We start from the raw sequence: 12,364 nt of genomic DNA, 5'->3' as shown, positions 1-12,364 counted from the left end.
CCTGCACTGAGCAAGGTCTTGTAGAAAAACCTCTATGTGATCATTAATCATGTAATTAAACATTGCATCACAGTGCAGACACACAAAAAGAAGGAATTAAGCTTGCACATTTCTTAACCCCCGAGTATTTGACTTTGTAACCTAACTTTCTTTTAACTAATGTTTTGTATTACACTTCGTAGGAACTTCTTCCGTTCATAGAAAAAAATTACAAAAACAGCCTTTATGATGTACAATGGTATTTTTTTAACCATCCCCACCAGCCATGAATGAATAGCAAGGTTCACCCTTTCAGCACAGTTTTCTACTGCTTGGGCTACAGGATTAAGCAGTTGACAGCACAAGAAAGTCTTGGTCCCAGTTGACTGCTAGTGCTAGATGGAAGCTTGACCTGGCCTGGCCCAAACTAGCCCATCCCAGTCATTCTTTTGCAGTCCTTCCTCTTGCCCACCCCTTCACCCTGGGTGGCAGCAGCAGAAAGGATCAGACTTTTAAGAAGGCTCGTGTTCAGTTTTCATTTTGGATGCCAAAATTTCCTGGACAACACAAACAAGAGAAATGGCAAACTTAAATACAAACTCAAAAGGAATTGCATTCAAAGAAAAAAGTGCTTTTTTAGATCGAGGTCTTTCTCTTTGTTGAATTTTCAAATACCTGCTGCAAACAAGAGGTGAGAAAGTGCTGCAAAAAGAAAGAAAAGAAAAAAATTGAAAGAATCCTGCATACTACAAAGTGTTAGACAACCTTAAGATGAAGGTCACCATTGGCTCCCCATATAATTATATACATACAGTCATACACTTACATATTGAATGAGGCAGCATTAAAGCAATCAGGAGCTTTCAAACAGAGAAAAATGTTTTGTTTAAGCGCTGCAGAGTAAAGCCTTTTGCCAGTAAAAACACAACATATGTCTTAATTTAAAAGTTTGCTCAGCACATTTTGTGCTATTTCCTGTGTCTTAAGCATCTGAGTTGCCAAGATAGTTAAAAAAAAAAAAAAAAATACATTTTTCTTTCCTTGTGAATGACAAGACCTCAATGGAACAGAAGTCTGCGTCTTGTACATTCTTTTGTAATTGCAGGGGGAAAGGTTATTTCAACAATAACTTACACACAAGTGGAAAGAGAAAACTTCTCAGTAATGAACGGGTTCCCTCCGCACGAGGCTAGTGCAAATTCTGCTAGCACAGCCAGGTACCCAGCCCAAATTAAACTCTGATGATGAAGTATTATTTTGTTTTTAATTGTGGCTTATAACAGATTTTTAGCTTTTTATCCACGAAGAGTAGGAGAGCTGTTCAAGTGTACTGGCTTCACAGTGTAGGCTAAATAACTTCAAACTGGGACAGATAAGGTTTGGTTGTCACTGATTTATCAATCCATTTTTTATATTTAGAAACTTTGATGAAAGAGCCACAAGCAGGTTTTTCCCCCATTTAATAGCACTCTGATACTGCAGTTTTCAAATCTCACTTCTAATCTCTCTCCATTTTGAAGTTTTCCAGTTCAGTTCTGATTAACCACTGCTTATATCTCTCTTAAATCCTTCCTACTATTTATGATGGAGAGCAAATTCAACCAGTGTAATTTTAGCTGGTTCTCCAGCTATTCTTCAAATGGAAGACACTACACCTTCAATCTCAGCCTACCTTTTTATTATTTTTTTTTAAATATGTATACATATAAATACAAATACAGCCCAGTCTCCTGTCATAAAAAATGAACACTTTTCTGTTACGTATGGTCTATACATACAAAGTAAATCTCAGTGATCTATACATGTTATGGCCACAAAGATGAAAAACAGTCAAAACTCAGCCTTAAATTAAACAAATTGATTCCCATCTTTGCCCTTTTACCAAAATAATTTACTAAGGCACAAGAAGTAAGCAGACTCAAGGCTGGGATGTCGCACAAGCAATATATTAACTCAGTCAACAATAAATCTCCCCATACTCTCCAAGCTCTATACTACTTTCTTAAATAGCTCACTATAAAGCCCCAACCTAATTAAAAACAGCTTCCTCTGCAACAGTGGCCTTGATTTCACTTATTTACACATTAACTGCAGCCTCCGTTCGGCCAATCCAGTTTATTCCCCGTTCCACACAGGGCCTTTTATCTGCCCTGGACAGCATTTTCTCCAGCAGATGAAGTAGATGCCGATTGATTTGCTGTCGAGCATGGTAAATTAATAGCAACAAATTGCTGAGGGCCCCATCTCGCTGCTCCACCATGCTTCGGCAGTTTTGCTTTATTTGCTCCATGATGGGCAGCAGTCAGGCCTCTTCAAGTCAATTTCTTCTTAACAACCTGCAATACTTTTCAATGGTGAAAATAGAGCCGTTCCTTGTAAGTCAGAAATCAATATCCTATTGCCCTTAGAAAATGCTAAACAAGCAGTATTGGCAATCCACTTGGTACTAGAGGGTATCAGATATAATGCAAATCCATACTGCTTCCCTCCTCGTAGTTATTACAGTTTGCTAAAAGGTTCCTAATGCCATTTATCATCATTTACCATCGACTACTGCAGCTATGATTATGATATCCTATCAGCTAGTAGAGCCCTTTCATTTCTATTCAATTAATATTTTAGCAGCACTCAAATGGTTGTTGCCCAAGTCTCATAATAAAATTTACATGGATTGGAATGGAAGGAGGGGGAAGGGGGGGGTTCTTACTGTGATTTTTAAAAAAATCATTGTGTTTATTTTTTAATATCCAGCTTTTTAAAGATCTGAACTTCCTTTAAAAATGCTGGAATACAGCATTTTCTCTAAAAAAAATTAAATGGAAAATTTTTAACTGGAGACAAGACATCATAATATAAATTTGTCATCTCCATAAACATAATCAAAATGAAATGGGACTTTTTATCCCGTTTATGTTCATCACTCATCCATTCATAAATGCCTATGCCTATAGTGAAAAATTGACACTTACTTTAGGCAATAATTAGTAATATTGGATTAAAACGATCAGAAAGCATGCTTGTTTGGAGCAATTTAAACCAACTGCTTATCATAAAATTCCCTAGTGCTATAAATTAGATTAAGTGACCGACAAAAAAAAAAAAAATAAAACAATACTAAGAATCTAGAACAGCTTATTAATTGATACTCACAAATTATTTTCTTAACTTTAAGAAAATCCCTTTTGAGACAATGTAGCAAGAACCAGACATTTTCAAATTACATACCATTTTTTACCTTTATTGTAATACTGAAATTTAAGGGTGTAGAGCTTTAGCTCACATTACAACCCACAACTTTTAACTTTCCATTATTTCTTTTAAATTTGTCTGCTCAGCTCTATTGATTCTGGTGGGATTACCAGAAATTAGGTTAATATTTTAGGCTTTAATGCCTCATGTCACAACATACCCCAGACTTGTCTCAAAAAAAAAAAAAAAAAAAAAATACAAACGACTAATTCAACCAGTCTAATGCTATTTACTCAGTTACCAAAATTTAAATTAATTATGTTCTCAAACATAATTGTTAAAAATTGGCAACATTATGCAGGCTTAATTAAGATTAAATCCAATTTACTAAATGTACTTTAATTGGTACTAATTACATTAGCTTTCCTTTCAGAATGACAAATTCCCCATAGGTTTCACTTTAATAGTCTTCTATCAAAATCAACACAGGATGACTGATGATGAGCATCACATGAGGGGTGGGAAAAGTAACTCTCACACCCCCCCCCCCCATACACACATGCACACACACTGTCACTGCTGTGTGCGTTTATCCTTTTATCAATTTGCTAAGTCACAGAGTCATGACTCCATCACAGCCATCATTTTCTGTTCCAATGAAAAATTTCTCTAAAAATAAATACTCTGTGGCTGGGAGCAGCCAAGAAGAACAGAAGCTTTAACAGAAAAATACACAAAGGTTTCAAATATCAGGGCCACCAATTACTAGGGTACTTCCAAGGACTCTAGGGAGTCCTACTCTTGAACCCTTTGAGACGTAAATCTAATAAGTGAATAAGCCTAACCTGATCTTGAGAACTAGGCCCAATTATGCTGCAGGGCAACTTCACTGCATTATTGCCTGCTTTCCATTACAAGGGCATCCAGTGAGTACATCTGGAAAAGAAGCTAAGAGGAACCAAGGCTGTCTGCCTAGGAAAACAAATAAAGACAGATATGCCTCTGTGCTAAAGGGGAAAAAAAGAAGAAACTATAATAAGTAGGTGGTTTGCAGGGCTGTCTGTATTTCATAATGTGATAAACTGCCCTTGGGATTTTTTTTTTTTATGTGATCAAATTTAGAAAGCCAGGGGGAAAAAAAAAAAAAAAAAAAAAAAGGGAATCGCTCAATTTCAAATAGGTAGAATTTGAAGATTAGGGGAGAAGAGGGGAACTTAGGGTGCTGTTTTGAAAATCTTTCACAGGGATCATAGGGAACAAAATTTGTTTGAATGAGAAACTGGGTCAAAACATTGGCATCATAAGGTGAAATAGGAAATGGTTTGTGGTTGCTAAACCAGCAAAAGGAGAGACACGCAACTGATACAGAGCCAAAATAGATCGCAGAATGATAGGAAACAGGATTCTTACTTGTTATTTATTTGAGTTACCGAAGTATTAAAGTATTTTGTTTAAGGGCGTAACATTCATGTTACTAATTTGAATAGGAATGACAATAATAGAAAATGATGTTCCAATTAAACTCCATCCTTAGTAATCCCTAACTTTACTTTTAATTAAATGTTTAATTTCTCCAGAATACTGTGAACACTCCTGACACTGTAACTGTATATAATTTCTAAAATTAAATATTTAGAGTACAATTGCTGATTTCAGGACTTCACTATTTTTGCATATATTTTCTTTGAGGGGGGAGATGTGAAGAAAAGAGTTTACACCTTTAAAAAAAAAAAAACTAAAGTAAATAACTCTAGATAATTTGCTTTTACATGTTTGACTCCAATCATTACTTCCCGGTGCTTATGGGAAATCTCTAACTAGGTGGCCTGTAGGTTCTTCTAATTCTTAATGTGTTAATTTTAATAGTTTAGATTATAAACATAGTATTGAAACCATCTAACTGTGCATTTAGGATCAGATCCAGAACCTGATGCACCCATCAGAAATCTTTCCACTGGTATCAATGAACTGTGAAAGGCCACCCACCAGTTATGAAAATATAACCTTGCTGTTGCTACTCTCATCCTTCATGTCCTCCTATTCCCTCCAATTGTTAGTTAAGACTCAATAAATGAGCATAAATTCTGTCCTTACCCTGTATATCCATGCACATGTTTAATACTGCATCTGAGTTGCACTACTGAATTCAATTGGAATAGTCGTACATAGGGTTTACGCACATGCACAAGTCTTTGTAGGATTGGAACCTCAGACAAGTCTCTTTGGAGTGAGGATCGCCTCTGTGACAAATGCTTAGTACAGTGTGCCCATGATCCTGACAGAGGCCTCAGAATGTTTAACAGGACAAATAAATATAAAACAGCATTTGACTGTGTCCTTGTTCTCAACAAGATAAAGAAATCCCATTAAAGAAAACAAGTTTAAAATCCCATGCTTTAAACAGAAATGCGTACAAACCAATTTTACCGTATTCTGGCCTCTTCCATTCACCCATTTCTGTAATTCCATAGATCACATTAGCTAGCAACACTTATGAATTACTCAAACATTTTCTGCAATGGGTTGCCTCCATTAACCCCCAACAAATACCAAGTTCTGTCACTAGAAAAAGAGGCGAGATTTTCGTTTCATTTTCCTCCCGACTACATTAGATTGAATAGGAAATTCTGATTTCTGCTACTTTGTTTACTTTTCATTCCATCCAGGAAGAGCACGCAGCAACTGCTGCAGCGTCCTTAGCCTGACGAAGGGTTTTTGAACCCGAAAGCTTGCTTAATAACTGTTCTCCAACCATTTGGGTTGGTCTAATAAAAGATATCAAATTCACCCAAGGAACCTTGTCTGCCTATATCCTTAGACCAACACGGCTACAGCCTAAACCCCTGATTTCTGCTACTACACTCCATTCCACTGCTTTTGCTTAAACTACGGCATGGGGTTGAAACTTAACATTCTCTCAACAAGTTCATTTACCCTATAGACATTTGGGAACTAAATAGACTTTTCCTGATGAAAGTCCAAACAAAGTAGCTTCAAGGGTCCAGCACATGATTCTGCATCAATCCCTTTTGTAGACTCGGTAAAAATTCTTCCCCTTCCAGTTCAAGTAAAAGCAACAACTCTTTTTCTATACTCCTTTCTATAGTACGCTTCTTCCCATTGTGCCCAACGTGTTCAGCGTGTAACTGTTACTCCAGAAGGTGACAAAGATCAGAGTTTAGACAGACCTGAACCTAAAGCCCTTATTCATCTGAAATAACCTTAGACAAGTTCATAGTCTCTTTGCAGTAAACGGAAGTAATTTTGTGATGGGGATTACAGAGAGAACAAAACTAAGGTCTGCTATTAAAATGGGAATAATATGAAATAACCCTCTAGGTTCTTATCATACATATCACTGAGATTTCAGAACACAAAAAATATTCAGCCACTTACACATGCAAGTAAGTCAAGTCACAGAATACAGAATCTACCTTAACATTAGAAAGAGGAGTGATATGTAACATCATTAAGTAGAAGAAAATGTTTGCCTACCTGCTTATGCATCTCTATATTCAACCCATAGGACATCTCATAATACTGAGAAAGAAGAAAAATTGATTCCATTAGAATTTGTAATCGTACAACCGATTCCCAAATTCACTTTAAGTCATGTCACATATAGAGGCACCATATACCATAAAAAGAGATACCAGCATTTGCAAGCTCTCAAAATTTGAACAAGAACTTTACACCACTCGATTTTCCCCTCTACTTTTAAATTTGGCAGGCAGTAATGTCAGTTTTTAAAAGAAAATAGCCATTAAACAAAGATTAAGCAAAACAAAACAAAAAAAAATCATAACGAGAATCAAAGATGAGAAGCAGTAAAAATACATGGAAAATGCTCAAAATTTTGTTCCCTAGCACACATTAAAGATACCAAAAAATGCCCGAATTATTGGAAACCAGACACTCACATAGATCTGCCATGTAGCCCAGACCGGTTATTCAATATTTTAAATTAAAAACAAAACAAAGCTACAATTAAATCACAGCTTTGCAAGAAATGAAAGAGCAAGGAAATTCAGAATTAAAGCAGACATTCCATTCTTAGTATTTCCTGTTGTGTCTCAGTATTGCAGGAAACTCAGTTCAATGTATAATGTATAATATAATATCATCTATGCTCCAGTATGTAGGCACATCTGCCATAGAAAAGACAAATGCAAGCCGTAACATGTTTGTCCTTTGGCAAATGTACTTTTTTTACGTTTATTTATTCTTTCTATAAATATCAGACTTCTGTGACATATACAAATGGAAAGCAACTACACTCTCTTTGAAACACAAAAGAGCAGATAGCAATAGCTCCTTTGTATGATGGATCATGATGACACCAATTATGTATTTAAGAGATTTCTTCCTATGCAAGTTATTTAACCAGACAGACCACAACTCTCAAGGAAATCCTTTCTACAGTTCAGCTCACTGATACTCTGAATAAAGCAAAACAGTATGAATGAACAGCTCATGAGCAGCAGTTATTCTAAGAATTAGGACTTCTTACATTTTGGTTCACTCCCTTGCCCCTACCTTGGTCTCCCCCCGTCCTCCCCATACACAATGCACGTACCAGGAAAAAATAATCTAAATTATACGGTCGACAAATAATAGCCACGAGAAGGGAGAGAACCTAGCAAAAGTGAAAACATTTTCTTGATCAGTTAATAAAGTTGCATCCCCCTTTGATAGACTAACAGTTTGTCTGTTAGTATTTTGAGGAAAAATTCCCATGTTTAAAAGGTAAATTTCACGTAGAACTTAACTGATACACACACAAGAAAAAATTAGAGACCCCTGAAACTAAAGATTTATAATGGAAACACTGATGCCACTTCAACAAAGCAGCACTACTATTCTAATCTATCTGGTTGCCTCCAAGAATCTGAACATATTCCTATCTTAGTATAACCAAGCTAACAGACATTTTGAATTTGTTATGCTGTGCTTACCATAACATAGTGTCGCTGCATCTCGGTCTTCTCACTGGCCAGTTTTTCACATTCTAGCTTTAAACTGTTCAAGATATTAAAAAAAAATTTGAACTTCATAATGCTAGTTTTACATCTTTCTGAACATACATTTATTCCCCTGTCTGGTTTTCTTCTCAAAAAATAAAAGAAATTTAAGTTCAAGTTACCTTTTGGGGACGAAAGGGTTTTATTAGTTTCCCTTTACAACAGTTGTTGTGCAAAATCCCAATTTTGCAAACCAGCTGTAAACAGTATAGAGAAAAAAAATTCCCAAAGACTCTGGGTCATAGAAAATGCATGTTACAATGGTCAATATATAGAACATTAAAAAAAAAATCACCCTACCAACTTATAATTCAGTTTCTTTGCCTTTGACTTAATAATAGTAATAATAATAATCATCATCATCATCTTGGGAATTATGTCTGTGTTTTGAATGGAAGAAAGACAAGTAAAAGGAGTACTGCCACACTCAAAAACAAGAAGATGGGGTGAGGGAAATCCTCCACCCCTCTTTCCCTTTGATGGAAGTGTAACAAAAATACCACACATCATTTAAGAGCCACTATAGCAAGCATCAAAACCTTCTTTGGCTTTTTTTTTTTTCTGTTCCCAGAAGCAACCCAATCTTGTGAGAAGTCATTTGTCACTTTAAGAATAAAATGCTCTCCCATCCAAAAGATAATGAAATAGCTCACTAGCTACACTTCCAGGTTATCAGCACACAGTATTTCAACGTAAAGGGGCTGGGTCAAGACAAGCCATGAGTCGGGAGCAACATTAAAAAAAAAAACAAAAAAACTATGCGGTTATCACAGCCAACCAAATCTGTCCTCTTGACCCACCCCAAAAGCAGGAAGAAAAAAAACAAAAACCAAAAGAAACCCCACACTTTCCACCATCAACATCTGACTCTGTTTTAAGTCCTCTACTTCTATGCATTTGCCTACGTGCTTCATCCTTCTGAGGCGCAACCTTTTATTTAGGTCTCAATATCCAAACCAAGGAATCTCCCTCACTTCACCAGAGACTCCCACTTTTGGGATTAATTCTTAGGCAGTGCTTAGGTGTTCTCTGATCAAACCTGTTACAAACACATTTCCAGGAGACGCTTTCAATCCTGCTCAAAACATTTTGAAACCACCCTCGATCAAATGGTCAGAGCTCAAGACAGTCCCAGTAGGAGGAGGGAGAGGAAATGCTGATTCCCTGAAACAGGGCTATGAACTGGTCTTTCTTCTTCTGGGAAAAAAGGGGTGGGGAAAAAAGCCTAACCTACAAGACACCAAAATAAAAAAAAACAAACAAACAAAAACAGAAACCAAGAAGAAGAAAGAGAGATCTACACATGTTCACGCTTGGCAAAAAAAAAAAAGAAAAAAAAAAAAGTGACAAGAGCTAAGCAAACACGAGGATCAGGGAAAGTAAACATCATTACCTGTGGTACTGAGCCTGCAAAAACTGAAACTCCTCCTTAATCCGATCGCAGGATTCGGAAATGGTGAATTTAAAGGGTTGAGCAGGCTGATGAGGAGCCTGAAAACAACCAACATGAAATATTTTAATTATCCCGCATCTCACGCAGTCCCAGACAGGGGCGCGCGTGCGTGTGCACACACACACACACACACACACAGATCCCCACCCACCCCAAGCAATGTGTGCAAGGGGGGTTGGGGTCACCCCCACACAGCATTATGGAATCAGGCTATTACAACTCACCTACTTTTGCGGGCACCCCCCCGCCAACAAATATGCCCCAAGCAATGTGTAGGGGGGGGTTCAGTCACCCACAGTATTAATGGAAGCAGACTATTAAGCCTCCCCTACTTTCTTGCACAAATGCGCACACACACACACGCTCCAAGCATTGTGTACAAGGGGGTTCGGTTATCCACAGTATTAAGGAAGCAGGTTATTAAAACTCACCTACTTTCCCACCCCACCCCCAAGCAATGTGTACTGGGGGGGGGGGGTTGATCACCCACAGTATTAAGCAAGCAGGCTATTAAGCCTCCCCCCTACTTCCCCCCCCCCCAACACACAAACACACGCCCCAAGCAGTGTGTACAAGGGGGGCTGGGTCATCCACCTGGCATTAAGGAATCAGACTCACTTTTCCCCACCCCCCCACACACACACCCCCTGCAAGAGTCCCTTCTTTCTTTACACCCCCCAGCTCTATCCATCACTCCTGTAAGCCAAGGGAAGGAGACAGTCATGTGTGGATCCCCCCGGCCCCTGGGCAGCGGGAGGGGGGCCGGGACCCCGGGATGAACACCACACACACACACACACAAGCCCGGGTCCCCGCCGAGCCAGGACCGAGCTGCGGCGATAAGAAAGCAGCTGAAGGCGCTGCCAGCCTCGCTCCCCCTTTCGCTCTGTAGTTTGCCTCGGAAGCTGGAAAAGACGGGAGAGATCGCAAGGGCCGGCAGCAAAACCCCCGCACACACCGGAGAGCCAGGAAAGCCAAAGACAACAATAAGAAAATGGCTACAACTCAATTGCCCCCCCCCCCCCCCTTCACCCTGCTTTTCGTTTCCCATCCGCGCCCGGCAGAGGAGAGGAGAGGAGAGGCCGGCGGGCGGCCGCGAGGCTCCCCCGCCCTGGCCCCCCGCGTCCCCCAGCCTGGCAGGCGAAGGCGAGGCCGGGGCCGGCGGCAAGTGTCAAGCCCTCGCCTCGCCTCGCGACGCCACTCACCGGGTGCCGGGTCTGAGGATACATCTTGCTCAGATCGCGAATCATCCAAGCCGCTTTACTGGGCGCTTCTGGCCGGAGCAGCGCGGTTCATGGGGTTGAGCGGCAACAATGCGAAGAGGAAAGGAGGGCGGAGGAGGAGGAGGGGGGGGAGGAGGAAGGGGCTGCCTGGCGCTGGTGCTCGGAGGAGCGTCTCCGGCGGTCCCCGGCCCCCCCTCCCGCGCGAGCACACGGGAGGAGGGAGCGGCGGCGGCGGCGTGCCCGGCCCCGGGGGGCCGCTGCCACATCCCACGAGGGCCGGCGGGCGCGTCCCCCGGCCCCGCGGCGGTCCCGGCGTTTCCTCGTCCACAGCCCCGGGCGGGTGGGGGGTTCCCCGCTCCGCAACAACTCCGCTCCCCGCGGCTGCAAACTTTTGCGGCGCTCCCCAGCAGCCGGGCGAAGCGGCGCCCACAAAAATAATAATGCAAAAACAACAAAAATAATCAATCAGAGCCGCTGCTCGTTTTTTAGGATTCAAGAAGTACAGCAATCGCTCCGGGCGGCGGGTTGCGGGTCCCCTCTCCCGCCCCGCGCTCTCGTTCTGTCTGTCCTCGCAGGTTCAAGTGCTGTGTCCCCGCGGCGCCTGCCCCTCGGGCCGGTGCGAGCCCCGGGGCTATGCTTGTTTGGGGGCGGGCGAGCGGGCTGGCAAGCTCCCCCCCAACTCTTGTGAGGAGCCGCGCGGCACGAGCCCAGCTCCGCCGCGAGCAGCGCTCCCACCACGCTCAGGCGAAGCGCGGCGACTTCTTTGCCCGAATGTAGCGGCCACTTAGACGTTTGCATGCTGATACATATTCAGAGCGGCCGGGCCGCGGGGCAGGCTGGGAGCTGTAGTCCCCCCCCGCGGCGGGGCCCGGCTGTCAGGCGGCACAGCCCTACAGCTCCCGGCAGGCCGCGCGCGCGCCCTCCTCGCGCCCCCTCCCTCCTCCAGTTTCTACTCCGCCCCTCAAAAGGCGTCGCCGGCGACCAATCAGCGGCGGCGGCACATTAATCGCCGTTCTGTATTAATGCCCATCATTTCGCCGCTGACAAATGGGCAGAGAGGTAGGGGAGAAAGGAAGGGCGGGGGGGGGGGGGGAGGTGGCTCGGCTCTAAGCCCCCACGTGGGGCTCCGACGTGGCAGCGGAGGGGCGGCCAATGGGAGGCAGCGAGAGGCTGGGCCGCGCCCCCGTCGCCGCCCACCTTTCGCTCTGCTCGAGGTGGAGCTTTGAGATGGCTGAAGTTCCAGAGCGCCGGCGTTCGAACAGGGGAAACATTTGTTCAGCTGTCAATCAAAGTAACGTGGGGTGGCTGATGCTGCTGCCGCTCCCGCACCGCCGCAGCATCTAGTGTGAGGGGTGGTGGCACAACAAGGGGAGGGTGGGGGTGGCGGGGGGGATGCACCCCCCTACCCCGTGCCACTCCGTGCCGCCGCCTCACCCACCCCGGGAGGAAGGCGGACTAATTAGGGGGTTATGTCTCCTTAAAGAGACAAGCTCGGCCTT

The 12,364-nt window shown here is 42.5% G+C and overlaps 1 protein-coding gene across 6 annotated transcripts in view; it reads right to left on the bottom strand.

Annotated features, from left to right (window-relative positions):
* The window catches only part of LOC102571630 (transducin-like enhancer protein 4), a 136,688-nt gene extending 125,031 nt beyond the window's left edge, over positions 1-11,657 (bottom strand). For 3 of the 6 annotated variants that reach the window (XM_014608742.3, XM_014608741.3, XM_059724808.1), the window contains exons 1-4: positions 10,848-11,656; positions 9,583-9,680; positions 8,124-8,187; positions 6,664-6,708 (exon numbers count right to left, since the gene is read on the bottom strand). In XM_014608742.3, the coding sequence (XP_014464228.1) occupies positions 6,664-6,708; positions 8,124-8,187; positions 9,583-9,680; positions 10,848-10,892 (252 nt within the window). In that variant the 5' untranslated portion in view covers positions 10,893-11,656. Of the gene's footprint in view, positions 1-6,663; positions 6,709-8,123; positions 8,188-9,582; positions 9,681-10,847 lie in introns of all 6 variants that reach the window. The other 3 variants (XM_019478134.2, XM_019478135.2, XM_014608743.3) reach the window with 2 other exon arrangements.
* Positions 11,658-12,364: the final 707 nt, after the last annotated feature.

The sequence above is a fragment of the Alligator mississippiensis genome, chromosome 3 (assembly GCF_030867095.1).
Source record: "Alligator mississippiensis isolate rAllMis1 chromosome 3, rAllMis1, whole genome shotgun sequence".
In the NCBI taxonomy this organism is placed as follows: Eukaryota; Metazoa; Chordata; order Crocodylia; family Alligatoridae; genus Alligator; species Alligator mississippiensis.
This window is presented reverse-complemented; position numbering and strand designations above follow the sequence as displayed.